At 46.7% G+C, this 14,346-nt stretch overlaps 2 protein-coding genes across 2 annotated transcripts in view; one reads left to right on the forward strand and one right to left on the reverse strand.

Moving 5' to 3' along the window:
• The window catches only part of DDX31 (DEAD-box helicase 31), a 43,004-nt gene extending 40,123 nt beyond the window's left edge, over positions 1-2,881 (reverse strand). The window contains exons 1-6 of the mRNA XM_084219427.1: positions 2,812-2,881; positions 1,887-2,140; positions 1,624-1,699; positions 1,200-1,243; positions 762-832; positions 418-482 (exon numbers count right to left, since the gene is read on the reverse strand). Coding sequence (XP_084075553.1) covers positions 418-482; positions 762-832; positions 1,200-1,243; positions 1,624-1,699; positions 1,887-2,140; positions 2,812-2,847 — 546 coding nt within the window. The 5' untranslated portion in view covers positions 2,848-2,881. The remainder of the gene's footprint in view (positions 1-417; positions 483-761; positions 833-1,199; positions 1,244-1,623; positions 1,700-1,886; positions 2,141-2,811) is intronic.
• A 250-nt stretch (positions 2,882-3,131) lies between these two features.
• Positions 3,132-11,268, forward strand: GTF3C4 (general transcription factor IIIC subunit 4; the record flags this gene model as incomplete). Its single annotated transcript, XM_084219426.1, has 5 exons — positions 3,132-3,449; positions 4,984-6,804; positions 7,877-8,007; positions 8,901-8,989; positions 9,306-11,268. 5 exons carry the CDS (start codon positions 3,132-3,134, stop codon positions 9,368-9,370), a joined length of 2,424 nt encoding a protein of 807 aa, XP_084075552.1. The 3' UTR covers positions 9,371-11,268.
• Between the last annotated feature and the right edge of the window lie 3,078 nt (positions 11,269-14,346).

The raw sequence follows: 14,346 nt of genomic DNA on the forward strand, positions 1-14,346 counted from the left end.
CCTTCAGTCAGGATGATCTCTTTCCATAAAATGCACAAGATCTGCAGCAGCATTTTTGGGTGTATGATCCAAACTGGGAGCAATTACCCAATCCCACCCCATGCCAAAGATTATCTAACAGTAGCCTTTGTTTTCAGTTCTTCCAGACCATTTCTTCTGCACTCTACCTTCTCCACACCTGATAATTTAGCCCATTTCCAATTTATCCTGCAGCATGGAGCAATGGGGAATGGCTAACATGGATCTCGTACCATCCACACCTCAAGAGAACTGGAAAATCCCATCTGTCACATGTACAAATAAAGGGGAATGTGGATTGCTTGTATGAAAAAGAGACAGCAATGACTACAGGAGCTGGATTTTATTTTTATTAATCTTAGTATCAAAAGCAAATTTATTTACTGCTGTTGGACCTACCTGTATTTTGCATTCCATTCCTTGTAAAGATTGCACAAGTGGAATCCCATAGGCAAGAGTTTTACCTTTTTGAAAGGGAGAAAATAAGAAAACTTTCCATTAAAAAAAAAATATAGGTGACAATTTCAACACTCCAGAAAACCAAAGTACCATTTGTCCCACCACTCTTAAACTGCAGAGTCTGGAAAATTTTTTATTAAATAGGAAGTTTTCAGAATGGAAGATTAACAGGCAATTCAATAAAGGACCAATTGGAAAAGAGAGGTGGTGCTATCCCACTATATCTACCTAAATAAATGCAGTTAACACACCCTAAGGAAGGACAGTGACAAGGCAACACTGACCTGAACCAGTCTGAGATCTCACCAGGGCATCTCTGCCTTGCAGGAGCACAGGAATCGTTTGCTTCTGAACACTGGGTGACAAAGAAAGCAGGGCAAGAAATGCAGATGAAACACAGGATGGAATTCCAAGATTTTAACACACAGGGACTGTCTCAAAACTCTTTACCCCAAGTTCCCCACACTCATCTCTGCTGTGCAGCTACATCAGCTGAGGTGATTTCTAAGCAAAGCCCCTGGGTAGGCATCAGATGTGATAAATTCAAACCAGATGGGTTTATGATTCAAGTACCAAACTAGAAGGCAGGAGTCCCTACAAACCCAATAGCAAATAGGACAGTGGTACTATGGTCTTCACAAACCCATTAAATATAATGAAATAATCACAGTTAATTGGCTTTTAGGGGTAAAACTGCGAAGTTTTGATATTGATTTGCTTACCTGGTCATGCTGCATATGTTTAGGACAGTGTTTATTGTGGAGATCTAGAGAGATGATAAAGAGAAATAAAGGTTTTATTGTCAAACTGTTCCTTTTGTTACTTCTTGTACTGCCAAGACAGGACAAGACCCAGAATACTGACATTTATTCTGTGCATAACTGGTCCATAAAGTTCCCATCTCCTCAAAATACTTCTTAGTTAATCAGAATTACACCATTGCTAGTTTTCTGTGGTTTTTGGGTACTACAGCAGCAAACAGCAAAGAGGGCTGGGACTATGTCTGGGGACAGGTCAGGACATGGACCAGCACCCTGAGTGACAAAATCAGGTGAAGTATCCAGGTCACCATCAATAAAAGCTCTCTGAGCTGCCCCCCACTCAAACCCCATGGTTTTGAGGCATGGTACCCCTCTTGCCACTCACCAGATGTGGGTGGAGGTCCAGCTGGCTGAAGGAATCTGTAGTGAAAACATTTTCTTGCACCTGCTGCACTTCTTTTCTGAGTTAGGGGAAACAAAACCAAAACAAACAGTAGGGTTAAAAATGATACAACAGCATTTTACATGATCAACAATGAAACTTCATCTACTATGAACTGCTCTGCCAAGCAAGGGCAAGAATTCAAGGCACTGAATTTCAAGGCATTGCAAGGGAGTTTTTCCCCCCCTCCCATTTATCTATAATACCTGTGAATTTCTGGGATGTCTGGGTTGTTTTTAAACAGGCTGGATGTCTTGATGAAAGATTTGCTCTTCTGGCTTTCATTCTGTTTGTCAGTCAGCTGCTTCTTAGGAAGAGGTTTTTGTGATGAGCTTCCCTCCTCCCTCCTGTCAGCCTCCGTGGCACCCTTCCTGAAGGTGTTTATGGATAATTTACGTTTGCGTTTCACGGGTGAGTTTCCATGTGGTGACTGGAGCTTCCTTTTCAGAGCACCAGATTGCTTTAAAGTGAAACAAACCGGTCAGCAGTGACTGGGAGTAAACACACAAACAGCAGCCTACAGCAGAGCCTTATTTTTGGAATTCCCCATTCCATGACTAAAGAAATCAAAGCTGGTTTCTGCAGCTACACGACTCCTACTCCAACAGATCCACCACCGCGCCTGAGAGTTCTAACGCTGCTGAAATCCCATGAGCAACTTGAAGCCATATCTACTGCTCATCCCTAAAGGATTCCACCTAACTCCTCCAGTGACTGGTCAGGATATGCTTTAAAACTCTCTCTCAAAATCATTTTAAAGCCTCTGCAAACGAAGCAGAGAGCTGGGAGAGCATCGCCCCCAGCCCGTCAAAGGGAACGCGGCGAGCCAGGGCAGCGCCGTCTGCCCGCAGCTCCAGGGGCTCGGAGGAGCCGGATCTGCCCGACCCCCACCCGGGGAGCCCCGGTGCCGGATCAGCCCCGCCTCGAGCGGGGGAGAAGCCAAAAGCTCTATTTAGCAACTTGGCGAACGCTGCCTCCCCGCCCGGTCACGGTCCCGTAGGGTGGCATGTCTCGAAGGGTCCCGTGTTCCGTATCCCATGTCCCCTGTCCCGCAGGGTCCTGTATCTCGTATTCCGTGTCTCCTGTCCCGCAGACCCCTTTCCCTTCCCTTCCCCTCCGCTCCGCTCTTACCCGGCCGAGGCCGCGCATCCCCACGCCCGCCGCCATGTCCCGCCTGCTCCTTCTCAAGGCCCCGGGGCCGCCTCCCACCCGGCCGGCCCGGCCCGTGAAGGCGACACGGCGGCGGGTGCGGAGCCTCCCCCAGAGACCGGAGCCCTCCCGGCTCCGCGCCCACCCCGCGGCGCTGCGGGGGCTCCGTGAGGGCTCTCCGCACCCCGCAACCCGCGCTCCCGGGCCCGCGGGGCGCGCAGGCGGCGGCGGGGCAGCCCCGGCCGGGCCCGCCGGGGGCTTCGGCGGCGGCGCGTGCGCGCGGCCCGTGAGGCGGCGGTAACATGGCGGCAGCGGCGGCGGCGGCGGGGCAGGAGGAGCCGCCGCTGGGGCTCGAGGCGGTCGCGGAGGAGGCGGCGGCGGCGGCGGCAGCGAGCGCCGGGTTCCGGCTCACGGCGGTGCGGCGAGAGCCGGCGGTGCGGCTGCAGCACGGCGCCAGCGGGCTGGAGCCGCTGGCCTGGTCCGAGGACCACCGGGTGTCGGTGAGCACGGCCCGCAGCATCGCCGTGCTGGAGCAGCTCAGCGACGTGCACAGCGGCGGGCAGGACATGGTCATTCACCGCACCGCCGTGCCCGCGCCCGGCGCCGCCTGCATGCTCAAGGTGAGCGCCTGGCCGTCCTCGTCAATGTGTGTGAATGTCTGAAGGGGCAGGTTCAGGTTGGACATCAGGAGGAGTTTCCTCCCAGGAAGGCTGATCGGACTGCGGGATGGGCTGCCCAGGGAGCCGCGGGCCGTGGAGGTGTTCAGGGAACCGCTGGACGTGGCGCTCGGGGCTTGGGATGGGAGACAAGGTGGGGATCGGGCACAGGCTGGACTCGATGATCTCAGAGGCTTTTCCAGCTTTGATGATTCTGTGGTTTTTCACGATGGTGCCAAGCAAAAAGACAAGAGAAACTGATAGACACAGAGCTGCACCTGAACACGAGAACAGTTTTTTTCCTGTGCAGAAACCAGAGAGAGTCTGGCGTCTCCCCCAGTGTGATCCCTTCCAACCTGACCATCCTGGGATTCTGATCCTCCTCTTGGGGAGCTGCCCCTGCCCTGCCCAGAACTCTCATTTTAAAAGCACAGGAGAGAGAAAACTGTATCCCAGTGATGTCCAGGGATTCTGAAAGTTCTGCAGTTTTCCTGAGAATCACTTGAGCTCCAGTACAGTTATTTCAATACGATTTTAAGTAGGAATCTTCCTTTGTTTTGCTACCTAAGCTGAAGGATTTTTGCAGCAGGGATTTCTCTGGCCTTCAGGGGAACATCTGACTTTTTATGAAGATGGCAGATGTGGGTGAATACCTTATTAAATAATACTTTTGTTGTTGTGAATCTGATTTTATTTTCCAAAACAATGCTGAGAATATGGAATGGAGGTGAAATATTGAGTATTTACATATGCCAGGTATCTTTAAAAGAACAAAAGTATGAAAACAGGCTCTTTGATTCAGCAGACAAAAATTCAGTAGCTGAGAGTCAAAACTATGCAAATTCAGGGCATTAATGAAGCTGAAGTCTTTAGGAGTGACATCAATTAACCAGTGTGTTGCTATAGGACACGAAACAACATGATGCAGACTTGCTGCTTTTTTTAAGGTAAAAAAAGGGACTTTTATAATTTTAACTTCAACATTTATAGATTTTTAAAAGTGACAGTGGATTGGAGGGTGAAATACCTCTCCAATGACACTAAACAAACTAGTTTATCAAATTTATTTTCTTTTATAAAAGAATGCAAAACAAGAAATTATTTACATAAAGTACATAAAAAAATTCATTACAAAAATATAAACATTTAAAAACTTTTAAAATCTTAAAAAAATCAAAGCAACACCAATGTAGTGTTGGTTGTGATTGAAAAAAATTCATTACAAAAATATAAACATTAAAAAACTTTTAAAATCTTAAAAAAATCAAAGCAACACCAATGTAGTGTTGGTTGTGATTGAAAGAAGTTCATTACAAAAATAAAAACATTAAAAAACTTTAAAAATCTTTAAAAAATCAAAGCAACACCAGTGTAGTGTTGGTTGTGATTGGGGATGTTCTGTTTCAAGAGGGGATTAATTCCAGGAAAGTCTTCCTAAAAAAACCAGTTGTACAATTTAAAGGTACAAGTTTTAGGGGTTCTTTTTGTTCTGTTTTAGGTCGGCCCAAAGAAGGAGGTGGCTGAGTGTAAGGAGAAATTCGCCAGCTCAGTGGATCCCACCGTCAGCCAGACGTTTATGCTGGACCGAGTGTTCAACCCCGAGGGGAAGTCCCTGACACCCATGCGGGGTTTCAAATATTCCAGCTGGTCCCCTCTGGGCTGTGATGCCAACGGGAGATGCCTGCTGGCAGCCCTGACCATGGACAACCGCCTGACCATCCACGCCAACCTCAACCGGCTGCAGTGGGTGCAGCTGGTGGACCTGACCGAGCTCTACGGCGAGCGCCTGTTGGAGGCGGGTTACAAACTGTGCAAGGCTGACACCCCCTGCGGGGAGCTGGGAGACTTCCCCGAGTTCCAGCGGCGGCACAGCATGCAGGCCCCGGTGCGCATGGAGTGGTCGGGCATCTGCACCACCCAGCAGGTGAAGCACAACAACGAGTGCCGGGATGTGGGCAGCGTGCTGCTGGCGGTGCTGTTTGAGAACGGGAACATCGCCGTGTGGCAGTTCCAGCTGCCCTTCCTGGGCAAGGAATCCATCACTTCCTGCAACACCATCGAGTCGGGAATCAGCTCCCCCAGCGTGTTGTCCTGGTGGGAGTACGAGCACAACAACCGCAAGATGAGCGGGCTGATCGTGGGCAGCGCCTACGGCCCGGTGAAGATCATCCCTGTCAACCTCAAGGCGGTCAAAGGCTACTTCACGCTGAGACAGCCCGTGGTCTTGTGGCAGGAGATGGACCAGCTGCCCGTGCACAGCATCAAATGCATCCCTCTCTACCACCCCTACCAGAAATGCAGCTGCAGCCTTGTTGTGGCTGCCAGAGGCCCTTACGTGTTCTGGTGCCTCCTGCTGATATCCAAAGCGGGGCTGAACGTGCACAACTCCCACGTGACGGGGCTCCACTCCTTGCCCATTGTCTCCATGACCGCGGACAAGCAGAACGGCACGGTGTACACCTGCTCCAGCGATGGCAAGGTCAGGCAGCTCATCCCCATATTCACAGACGTTGCTTTAAAGTTTGAGCACCAGCTGATAAAGCTCTCGGAGGTGTTTGGCTGTGTCAGGACTCACGGGATCGCCGTCAGCCCCTGCGGGGCGTACCTGGCGGTCATCACCACCGAGGGCATGGCCAACGGGCTGCACCCCGTCAACAAAAACTACCAAGTTCAGTTTGTCACCCTCAAGACTTTTGAGGAGGCAGCTGCACAGCTCTTGGAATCTTCCGTTCAGAATCTTTTCAGGCAAGTGGACTTGACGGATCTTGTACGCTGGAAAATCTTGAAGGATAAGCACATTCCTCAGTTCTTACAGGAGGCACTGGATAAAAAGATAGAGAGCTGTGGTTCCACTTACTTCTGGAGGTTTAAGTTGTTTCTCTTGAGGATTTTGTACCAGTCAATGCAGAAAGCCCCCACAGAGGTCACGTGGAGACCTTCACATGAGGATGCCAAAATCTTGATATCAGATTCCCCTGGGATGGGCAGCACTGAAGATGATCAAGAGGAAGGAACTTCAAAACAAGCCAGCAAGCAGAGCCTGGGGGACACAGGCAAAGGTGTGGACATTGATGACACTGCAGAGGATTCTCTCCATCAGTCAAGTGACTCTGGAGGCCGTGAGCCAATGGTAGAAAAGCTTCTTGAAATACAGGCACAGATTGAGGCCGTAGAAATGCACTTGACACGAGAACACATGAAACGGGTGTTGGGAGAAGTTTACCTGCACACGTGGATTACAGAGAACACCAGCATTCCCACCAGAGGAGTCTGTGACTTCCTAATGTCTGATGATGGCTATGATGACAGAACAGCACGAGTAAGTGGCACCTCAGCTCGGGGGATTCTGTGTCACTGTCACTTCCTTCTCCCCACTCCTGAAAATACAGCTGGGCTGGAAAAGAGAGCTGTGGTCATGTCATCCTTGCCAGTCAGATTCTGTAGAGCATTCAGCTTAAATTGTCCTTCGTTGATATTGTGAAATAGAAGGAAATGTAAATACAGGTGTTGAAATTTGGATCAGGTACAATAAAGAATAAAGATGCCTGAGTTTTTGGAGAACAGGGCAGAGGACTGGGGTTATTGTGCTGCTGTTGGTGGGTTTAGAACATGAACTGATTGAGGGATGTTTGTTTTCAATACTAAGTTTATTTAATCCATCATCTTTACACAAGTCAACTTCAGGTGTATTTCCTCTAGTCAGTCACACTGCAGTTCTGATGTTAAGAGCTGGTGCAGTGTGGTGTTCTCCCTCCTGGCATCACAGCCAAGTGTGACCATCAGTAACTCACTGGGAGAGCGCTCTGGCACAACTGCTGGGTTGTTCTGGCATCCAATTACTATGAATTGAAAGTTTGAAAGGTTGCTTTTCTTAGAAGAATCATGTTTCTTTTTTATAGCGATGAAAAGCGACTTCTAAATTGTATTTTATCTATTCAGTTTGCTGTCACACTTTAAAAGGTCCCTGGGATGTGGTTTATATCTATTGAAATGTCACAGACAAATTTGATCACATAAATGTTCTGCTATAAACGTTGTACTCCCAGATGACTGCTGAAGACATCCAGGTAATTTCTGAACAGGATTTTTTTTTAGCACATCCACTGTGATAGGCATGAGGGAAAGCATTGCTGTTATGGTCAGTGGTGTGATCTCAGTTCTTTCAGTACTTTTAAAATTTGGAAGGAATTACTGTTTTTAAGGTCTGTATCCCTTTAGTGTGAGACAGAAATGTTTAGGAGAACAAAAGGAGAATAAATGAATACTTACTGATAAATTGTATTTCTTACACTTCCATTTTTTGGGATCCAGCTTATTATGTGTCACTCTGAAATGACAGTGAGGTGTTCCCACCCTGGGCTGTGTCACTGAGTGCCTCCTGTGTGTTCCAGGTGCTGATTGGGCACATCCTGAAGAAGATGAACAAGCAGACCTTCCCTGAGCACTGCAGTTTGTGCAAGGAGATCCTGCCCTTCACCGACCGCAAGCAGGCCGTGTGCTCCAACGGCCACATTTGGCTCAGGTAATGAATGGGCTGAGGCACCCAGAGCTTGTCCCCTCTGGATGATTCAAACATCCTTCAGCAGCTCACTGAACCACTTATTAGCACTGGAGTGAAAAGGCATGAAGCATCTTAGCCATGCTGCAGTTTTTTTCTGTCCTCTTCCATAAGAGCCAGGGCGCTGGAGGTTGGATTTGGTTCTCTTAGCAGGACAGTGTTTTTATAATAAAATGCTTCTGAGCATCTTTTTTTTGGGAAATAGGGGGTCAGGGAGAAAGCAGGCAAGGGAAAATCAAGGACAAGTCATCCTTTGGAACATCAGTTGAAGGAGGGTTTGTTCAAGCTCCTTCAGCATTTGAAAACAAAAGCAGTTTAACAAGAAATGATTGAGAATTGGCACATTGAGAAGTCAGACAAATGAAATGAGATTTTAGAAAATAAAATATTAGAATTTGAAATTTTAAAAAATGAAATCTTCCTGTACCAGTGTGGGAGGTACATGGAGATTGTCACTGGAGCTGTGGCAAGTCACTAGTTTGTCACAGAGAAAAGCTGTGTCTAACAGGTTTTCTGTGCTAGTTTGGGTAAATAGTCATGGCCTTAAGGACACCCTGGTTCTTCCCTGTGAAGTAGGGCTTCAAGCTTTTCAACTCCTCTATTGTATGCTAGAATTTTTTTGTCAGGGATATATTGATTTTTGACCTTTCATTTTTGTGTCCATATGCAATTTGGTACACTTGGAAAGTTTACCTGAAATAATAAATTACTAATTTTCATATTTAATGTGGTTCATTACTGCCTTTACTCTCATAAAGCAAATTGTGAAGAGAACCCAGCCTCCAATCAGGGCACAGGAGCAGGTGAGAGAACAATAAACCCCAAACCTCTTGATAAAACTGCTTGTCCTTTCACAGGTGCTTTCTAACCTACCAGTCCTGCCAGAGTTTGGTGTACAGGAGGTGTTTGCTTCACGACAGCATTGCACGGCACCCAACCCCAGAAGGTAAAATGTTCCTGGGGCCAAAAAAGGCAGGATTGGGGCTTTTTAACTTCTATCTACAAAATGGCTTGAATGAGTTTCACTGACTTTACTCTTAGTGTTTCACCTTAATTTTGTCCCCTGCTGAGGTGGAATTTAAACTGGCATTACTTGAAATTTCAGGGCAGAAACAGAGTTGGAGTTCACTGAATTCTCAGTCACTCCTGCACATGAATATATACAAACTGTCCAGGATTCCTGTTGAATTTGTGTATCTCAGGTGTCATTCCTCTGTTCATCTCTAGCTCCAGCTTTAAACAACTTGTTTTCTTATTTGCAGATCCTGAATGGATCAAGAGGTTATTGCAGGGACCTTGCACCTTCTGTGATTCTCCTGTGTTCTAGAGAAAAGCTGTGTCAAGACTGAAAGTATTTTGTCTACTGCATAAGCTCCCTTCAGCCTGGGAGGATACAGAGACAGGAACACAGACTCTCCTGGAGGGAGAACACCTTGTCCACAGCCCTGTACATAGAACATCACAGGTTCTACAACCTCCTGAAATCCAGAGCCCATTCCTGCTCAGAAACAGGAGTGCACCTGGAAGAGCCAGTTTAAAGCTGTTTGGAAATGCACCCAAGGAAGCCTCAGCAGCTGGACACCGAGAAGGAACTGGAGGGTTGAGCAGAGTGGCAATTGTCCTTTCTGCCTGTCAGTTCCCAAAGCTGGGATGGGAACAGCAGAGCTGCCTCTTGAATGGTCTTGGTGGGTAGAGAAATCTCCAGCTTGCAGTGCTCTCCTTTGCTTTTTAACCACCCTGGCATTTGCTGTAGAACATGGAACTCTCCAGATAATCCATGGTTCCAGTGTCTTGCCCAGAGAAGCAGATGCCAGTTACAGCCATATGAGAGAATTTGGCCATTACATGAATTTCACTGAAAGTCTAGAAGAGTAACTGCCTCAGAAATGTAACAGTGTTTTAGTCACAAGGGTGATATTGGCTGCCTGGGATCAGTAAGGATAATTTTAAAGTATAATAATAATAATAATAAAACTAATAGCAATTAGCTTAAACACTAATATATATACATATGTATAAAATTTCCAATGTTCTTAAGTCTCTTGCCCCACTTTCTTTTTCTGAACTAAGTTCTAACTCCTTCCCAGCTCTTACCAAAGTATTTGCCTTTGGTTTCACTTAACCCTCTACCAAGAGAAATCCTCTTTTCCAGAGAAACTCAGTTAGCAAAAGCATTACCAATTAACACTACTGTCAATTAAACTGAGTCTCCCTCATACAGCAGTTGAGTTTTATACAAATCTGACACACAAATAATCACTCACAGCTGACAGTTTTTCTTTTCATAATAGCTCAGTAAAAAACCCCAAACAAACAGAGCACCCCAAACCCACCATGGCTGACCTGCTCTGGGTAGGGCCAAGGAGGCTGCTCAAGCTCTTTGTGTATCCCAGAATGGTTTTGGTTGGATGGGACCATAAAGCTCATCTCATTCCACCCCTTCCACTGTCCCAGGCTGCTCCAAGCCCCTCCAGCCTGGCCTTGGACACTCCCAGGGATCCAGGGGCAGCCACAGCTGCTCTGGGCACCCTGTGCCAGGGCCTGCCCACACTCACAAGGAAGGATTTGTTTCTAATATCCCATCTAACCCTACTGAAGCCATTCCCCCTTATCCTGTCATTCCAGGCTCTTGTAGAATCTCTCCATCTCGAGTGGCTGAGTCCAGAAACTTATTTTGCCTTCTAACTGTCCTGAAAAAACATCTTTTTTTCCCATCTGTTCCTACAAAGAGCAGAATCCTTTTCAACCTCCTATGCAGTGTTAGAGGAATAATACCTCCCAAATGTGTGTGGTTACTTGGTACAATTTGTCTTGTTAACTTCAATCCATGCTGTGAAATAATCCTGAGTTTGTGTATTTCCATTCTGCAGAGTACCAGTGGCAGAGGTGTCGGCCTGTCTGTGATTCCTGACACTTCCACTGTGTGGGAAGTGCTCTACAGCTGTTGAGAAATCATGGAATTGTGCTGACACTCTCAGTGTCCCACCAGTGCATGTGTGATTGGTGCTTGTTTCCTCAATTCAATGACTATGCATATTTTGTTAATGTTCCTTCACCTTTTAATAGGAGCAAATTTTTTTTCAGCAAACATTAAAGTCAGCTGTCCTTCTGCTCAGTGTCTCATGCATTAAGCATGATCATGCATTGACTGAGAAGAACATTACTGTAGTAGCCTAGAAACAGCAGAAGCACATTCATCTGTAAAATAATTAGCCTTGTTTGTAAATATCCTTGGAAGTGATACCATAATTGTATTAAAGAAACATTTAGTTTTTTATTGCTGTGCATTGAAAATTGAAATTACTTCAGTGTGTCTGCAGAGAGAAGGGAAGTGTAGCTCGTGTTGGTATCCAGTAAAACAAGGAGTAACCTTGATACCCAATGTGTGTGAGTTTGGGGCCAGCTTTGGTACCTGGGACAAAACTCCTGATGGGGTCTGGGGGAACAGAACATCCATTTTCATATGAGCTGAGTAGGGGTTTGTTCGTGGTGATTGAGAAGGCTTTTTAAACAGAGGCTGCAGGTCCTTGCCCTGGCAGCTGTGACAGCTCATCAGTAAATGTTCCAGTTCCTGCCTGTGGAGAAGGGGAGGGAGCCCTGCAGAGTCCTGTCCCAGTGCTTCCAGAAAAAGTCAAAGAACACTTCTTTGGCCGTGGCTTAGACACCATAAAAATATCCTGAGCTAATGAAATGTTTGTCTGGCTGACCCAAAGGTTCACTTGACAACAGATTAGATTGGTTCTTGCTGATCATTTCTTGCAGTTCTCTTCAATATCCCTGGACTGTTTTAATGCTTTGCTATGGAGAAGCTCTAGCACACCTCACATTAACATTGCAGCATTAATGTTTATTTTCCCTGTCTTTCACGGCACTAGGTGCTCAGTCTGCCATTGCCAGTTTATTTAACCTGGTTTCAGACTTCTGGGACAACGGAATTTTAAAGCCAACAATGTTGTCTTTACCTGCCAGTGGAGATCCTTTAGCAAAAGCTTTCACTCTTCACCCTGACCTGACAACAGGTACAGAGGAATTGGAATTTCATTTTTGTGTAAACCAGCACTTGTCCCTAAGTGCATTTTTAGCCAGAATAGCAGAGCCCACCTCACTCAGTAACATTTAACCCCTGGTGCTGACCTGAGTGGGTTTGGCTGCCCAGCAAGTGCTGAGGCTGCTCCAGGAATGTTTTTATGCCTCAGACTTGCGAGGGGCAGTTCTGGGCACACAGGGGTTGGTCCTGCTCTTGTCCTGATCAAACCTTGCTGTCACCTCACGGGGAAGGGGGGCGAGGAACGAGTGCCTGCTGCCAGACCCTTGCGTTATTTTGCCATTATCAGATTTGCCTCCTCAAAATAACATTTCCTACCAAGGCTCAGTCTGTTTTGAGACACCAACTGAACTGTTCAAAGAACAAATCCCACAGAATTGGAGTTTATCTCCATAAGTTTTTGCCCAAGTTTTGCAGGATACCTCAAACAAGTGAACAGTTGGAAGATGTCAACTACTTCACCTGTGGCTGTTCAAGGACCCTCATCTCCAGAGGGAGAGCAACATTCCAACAGAGACTGAAGGTTCCTGATGGTTCCTGATGCTCTCTCTTTTTTTTAAAAAGGATTATGATTCTTGCAGCTGAGAGTTACCAGGCAAAGATCCTGTTTGTCCAGAGCTAAGGTGTCATTTTCCTTGGTGAGGAGCTTCTGACAGCATTTAAGATTTGCTGCTCACACTGCTATCACACTGGGAGTTAATCCCTCCTCCACTGGGATGAAGAAATCATCCCCCTTGGCTAATCCAAGTTGGATGGATAAGTGGAACAGCTCTGGACTGTAGGGTGTCTTGGTGCTAGGTGCTATTCTTGGAATTTAGGAGGGAGTTTGGGGTCACAAGGACCCAGTCCTGTGTCTCCAAATTACACCCCCTGCTCTGGGATTGGTGGTGAGGGACCTCATTGCTGCCTTTTACCTCAGTTCACTTATGGCTCAGGGGATTCATCATTCAGTCACCCTTTCCTTTGGTGTTTCCTCATCCTCCTAATCCTATTGAGTATTTCTAGAGAGGAAATACTGTGGTTGCCAGTGCATACATAAAGACAACAAATATTCCTTGGGAGAGAGGAGGAGGACAAGCCATCCCTGCTCCTCAGAGCCCTCACCACAGAGCAGGTTGGGGTTAACTCCATTCCCTGAGCAGCATCCAAGCCTCGCAGGGAAAGGTGAGAGCAGGGAAATCCTTGGAGAGCTACAGGGGGTCCCTGCAGAGGTGCTGCTGGAGGAGGGGATCTCCTGCCTGGGGGTGTTCAAGTGCCCTTCCACCACTGAAGGATCTGCTGTCCAGAGCTGGTGGACACCAAACTTTGTGGAACAGTTGGACAAACTGACCTTATTGCCAAACTACATTATTAACAGCATAACTTATTAAAACTTCCAGCACAAGCTCCAGGCTCCCTCTCCACAAAGTGTCTCTGGGAAGCAGGGAGATGGAAGATGTCCATTCCAGACCTGGGCAAAGCTGTGCAATCAGTAAAGTCTGATCCCTGCTGTGTTCCTACCACCTCCTCTTCACCTTGTTTTTCTCATTGCTCAACATTTGTTTTGCCAGAATAAGATGCTAATAAAATCACGCCTAGTTACCAAATTGGTTTTCAAGTGTTGCATTCCAATTATAAAAGCCTAATTCCTCCTTCCACCCACTGAACCTTTTTGGTATTAACAGGCTTTACTATGCAAAGTCATGCAGGGGCTGTTTCGTTTACAGTAATTAAATGAATGTCAATTGTTTTAGTTGTTTCTGAGGGAGAGTTCTACATGAGTATTAGCATGTTCTGCTAACCCTGACGTTCTGCACTTCAGGCCTGCTGCAAACCCTTGGGGGTTGACCACTGACCTGAGACTCCTACCCAGACATGCCAAGTGCATCTCAATGAGACTGAGCTCTTTTTCTCAGTTTCTATGGAACCAGTGGAGCGGAACTAATATAGCATCCGCATACAGATGAAAGAATGAAGAGGAAAAAGGGCTTTACAGCTAAATTAATTAAGCAGATGTACCTGTCTAATTAAAGATGCACTGTCCCTTTTGTACCCTAGCTGCAGTACAAACAGTATTTAAATACACTCTCTACCCATTTCATCTATCAAAATATTTAGTAGGAGCGCTCAGATGAAGGTGATATTAGCAAGATGAGCTTCCCATGTATTATTAATAGAAGGGCTCCCAATTATGCATGAATGCTGCAGCACATCTTCATAGCAATGGCAGAAAACCCAGCTGCCCAAGCAGTCACCAACCAGCACATTTGTAACAGGTA

Source organism: Fringilla coelebs (genome assembly GCF_963513975.1).
Source record: "Fringilla coelebs genome assembly, chromosome: 21".
Classification (NCBI taxonomy): domain Eukaryota; kingdom Metazoa; phylum Chordata; class Aves; order Passeriformes; family Fringillidae; genus Fringilla; species Fringilla coelebs.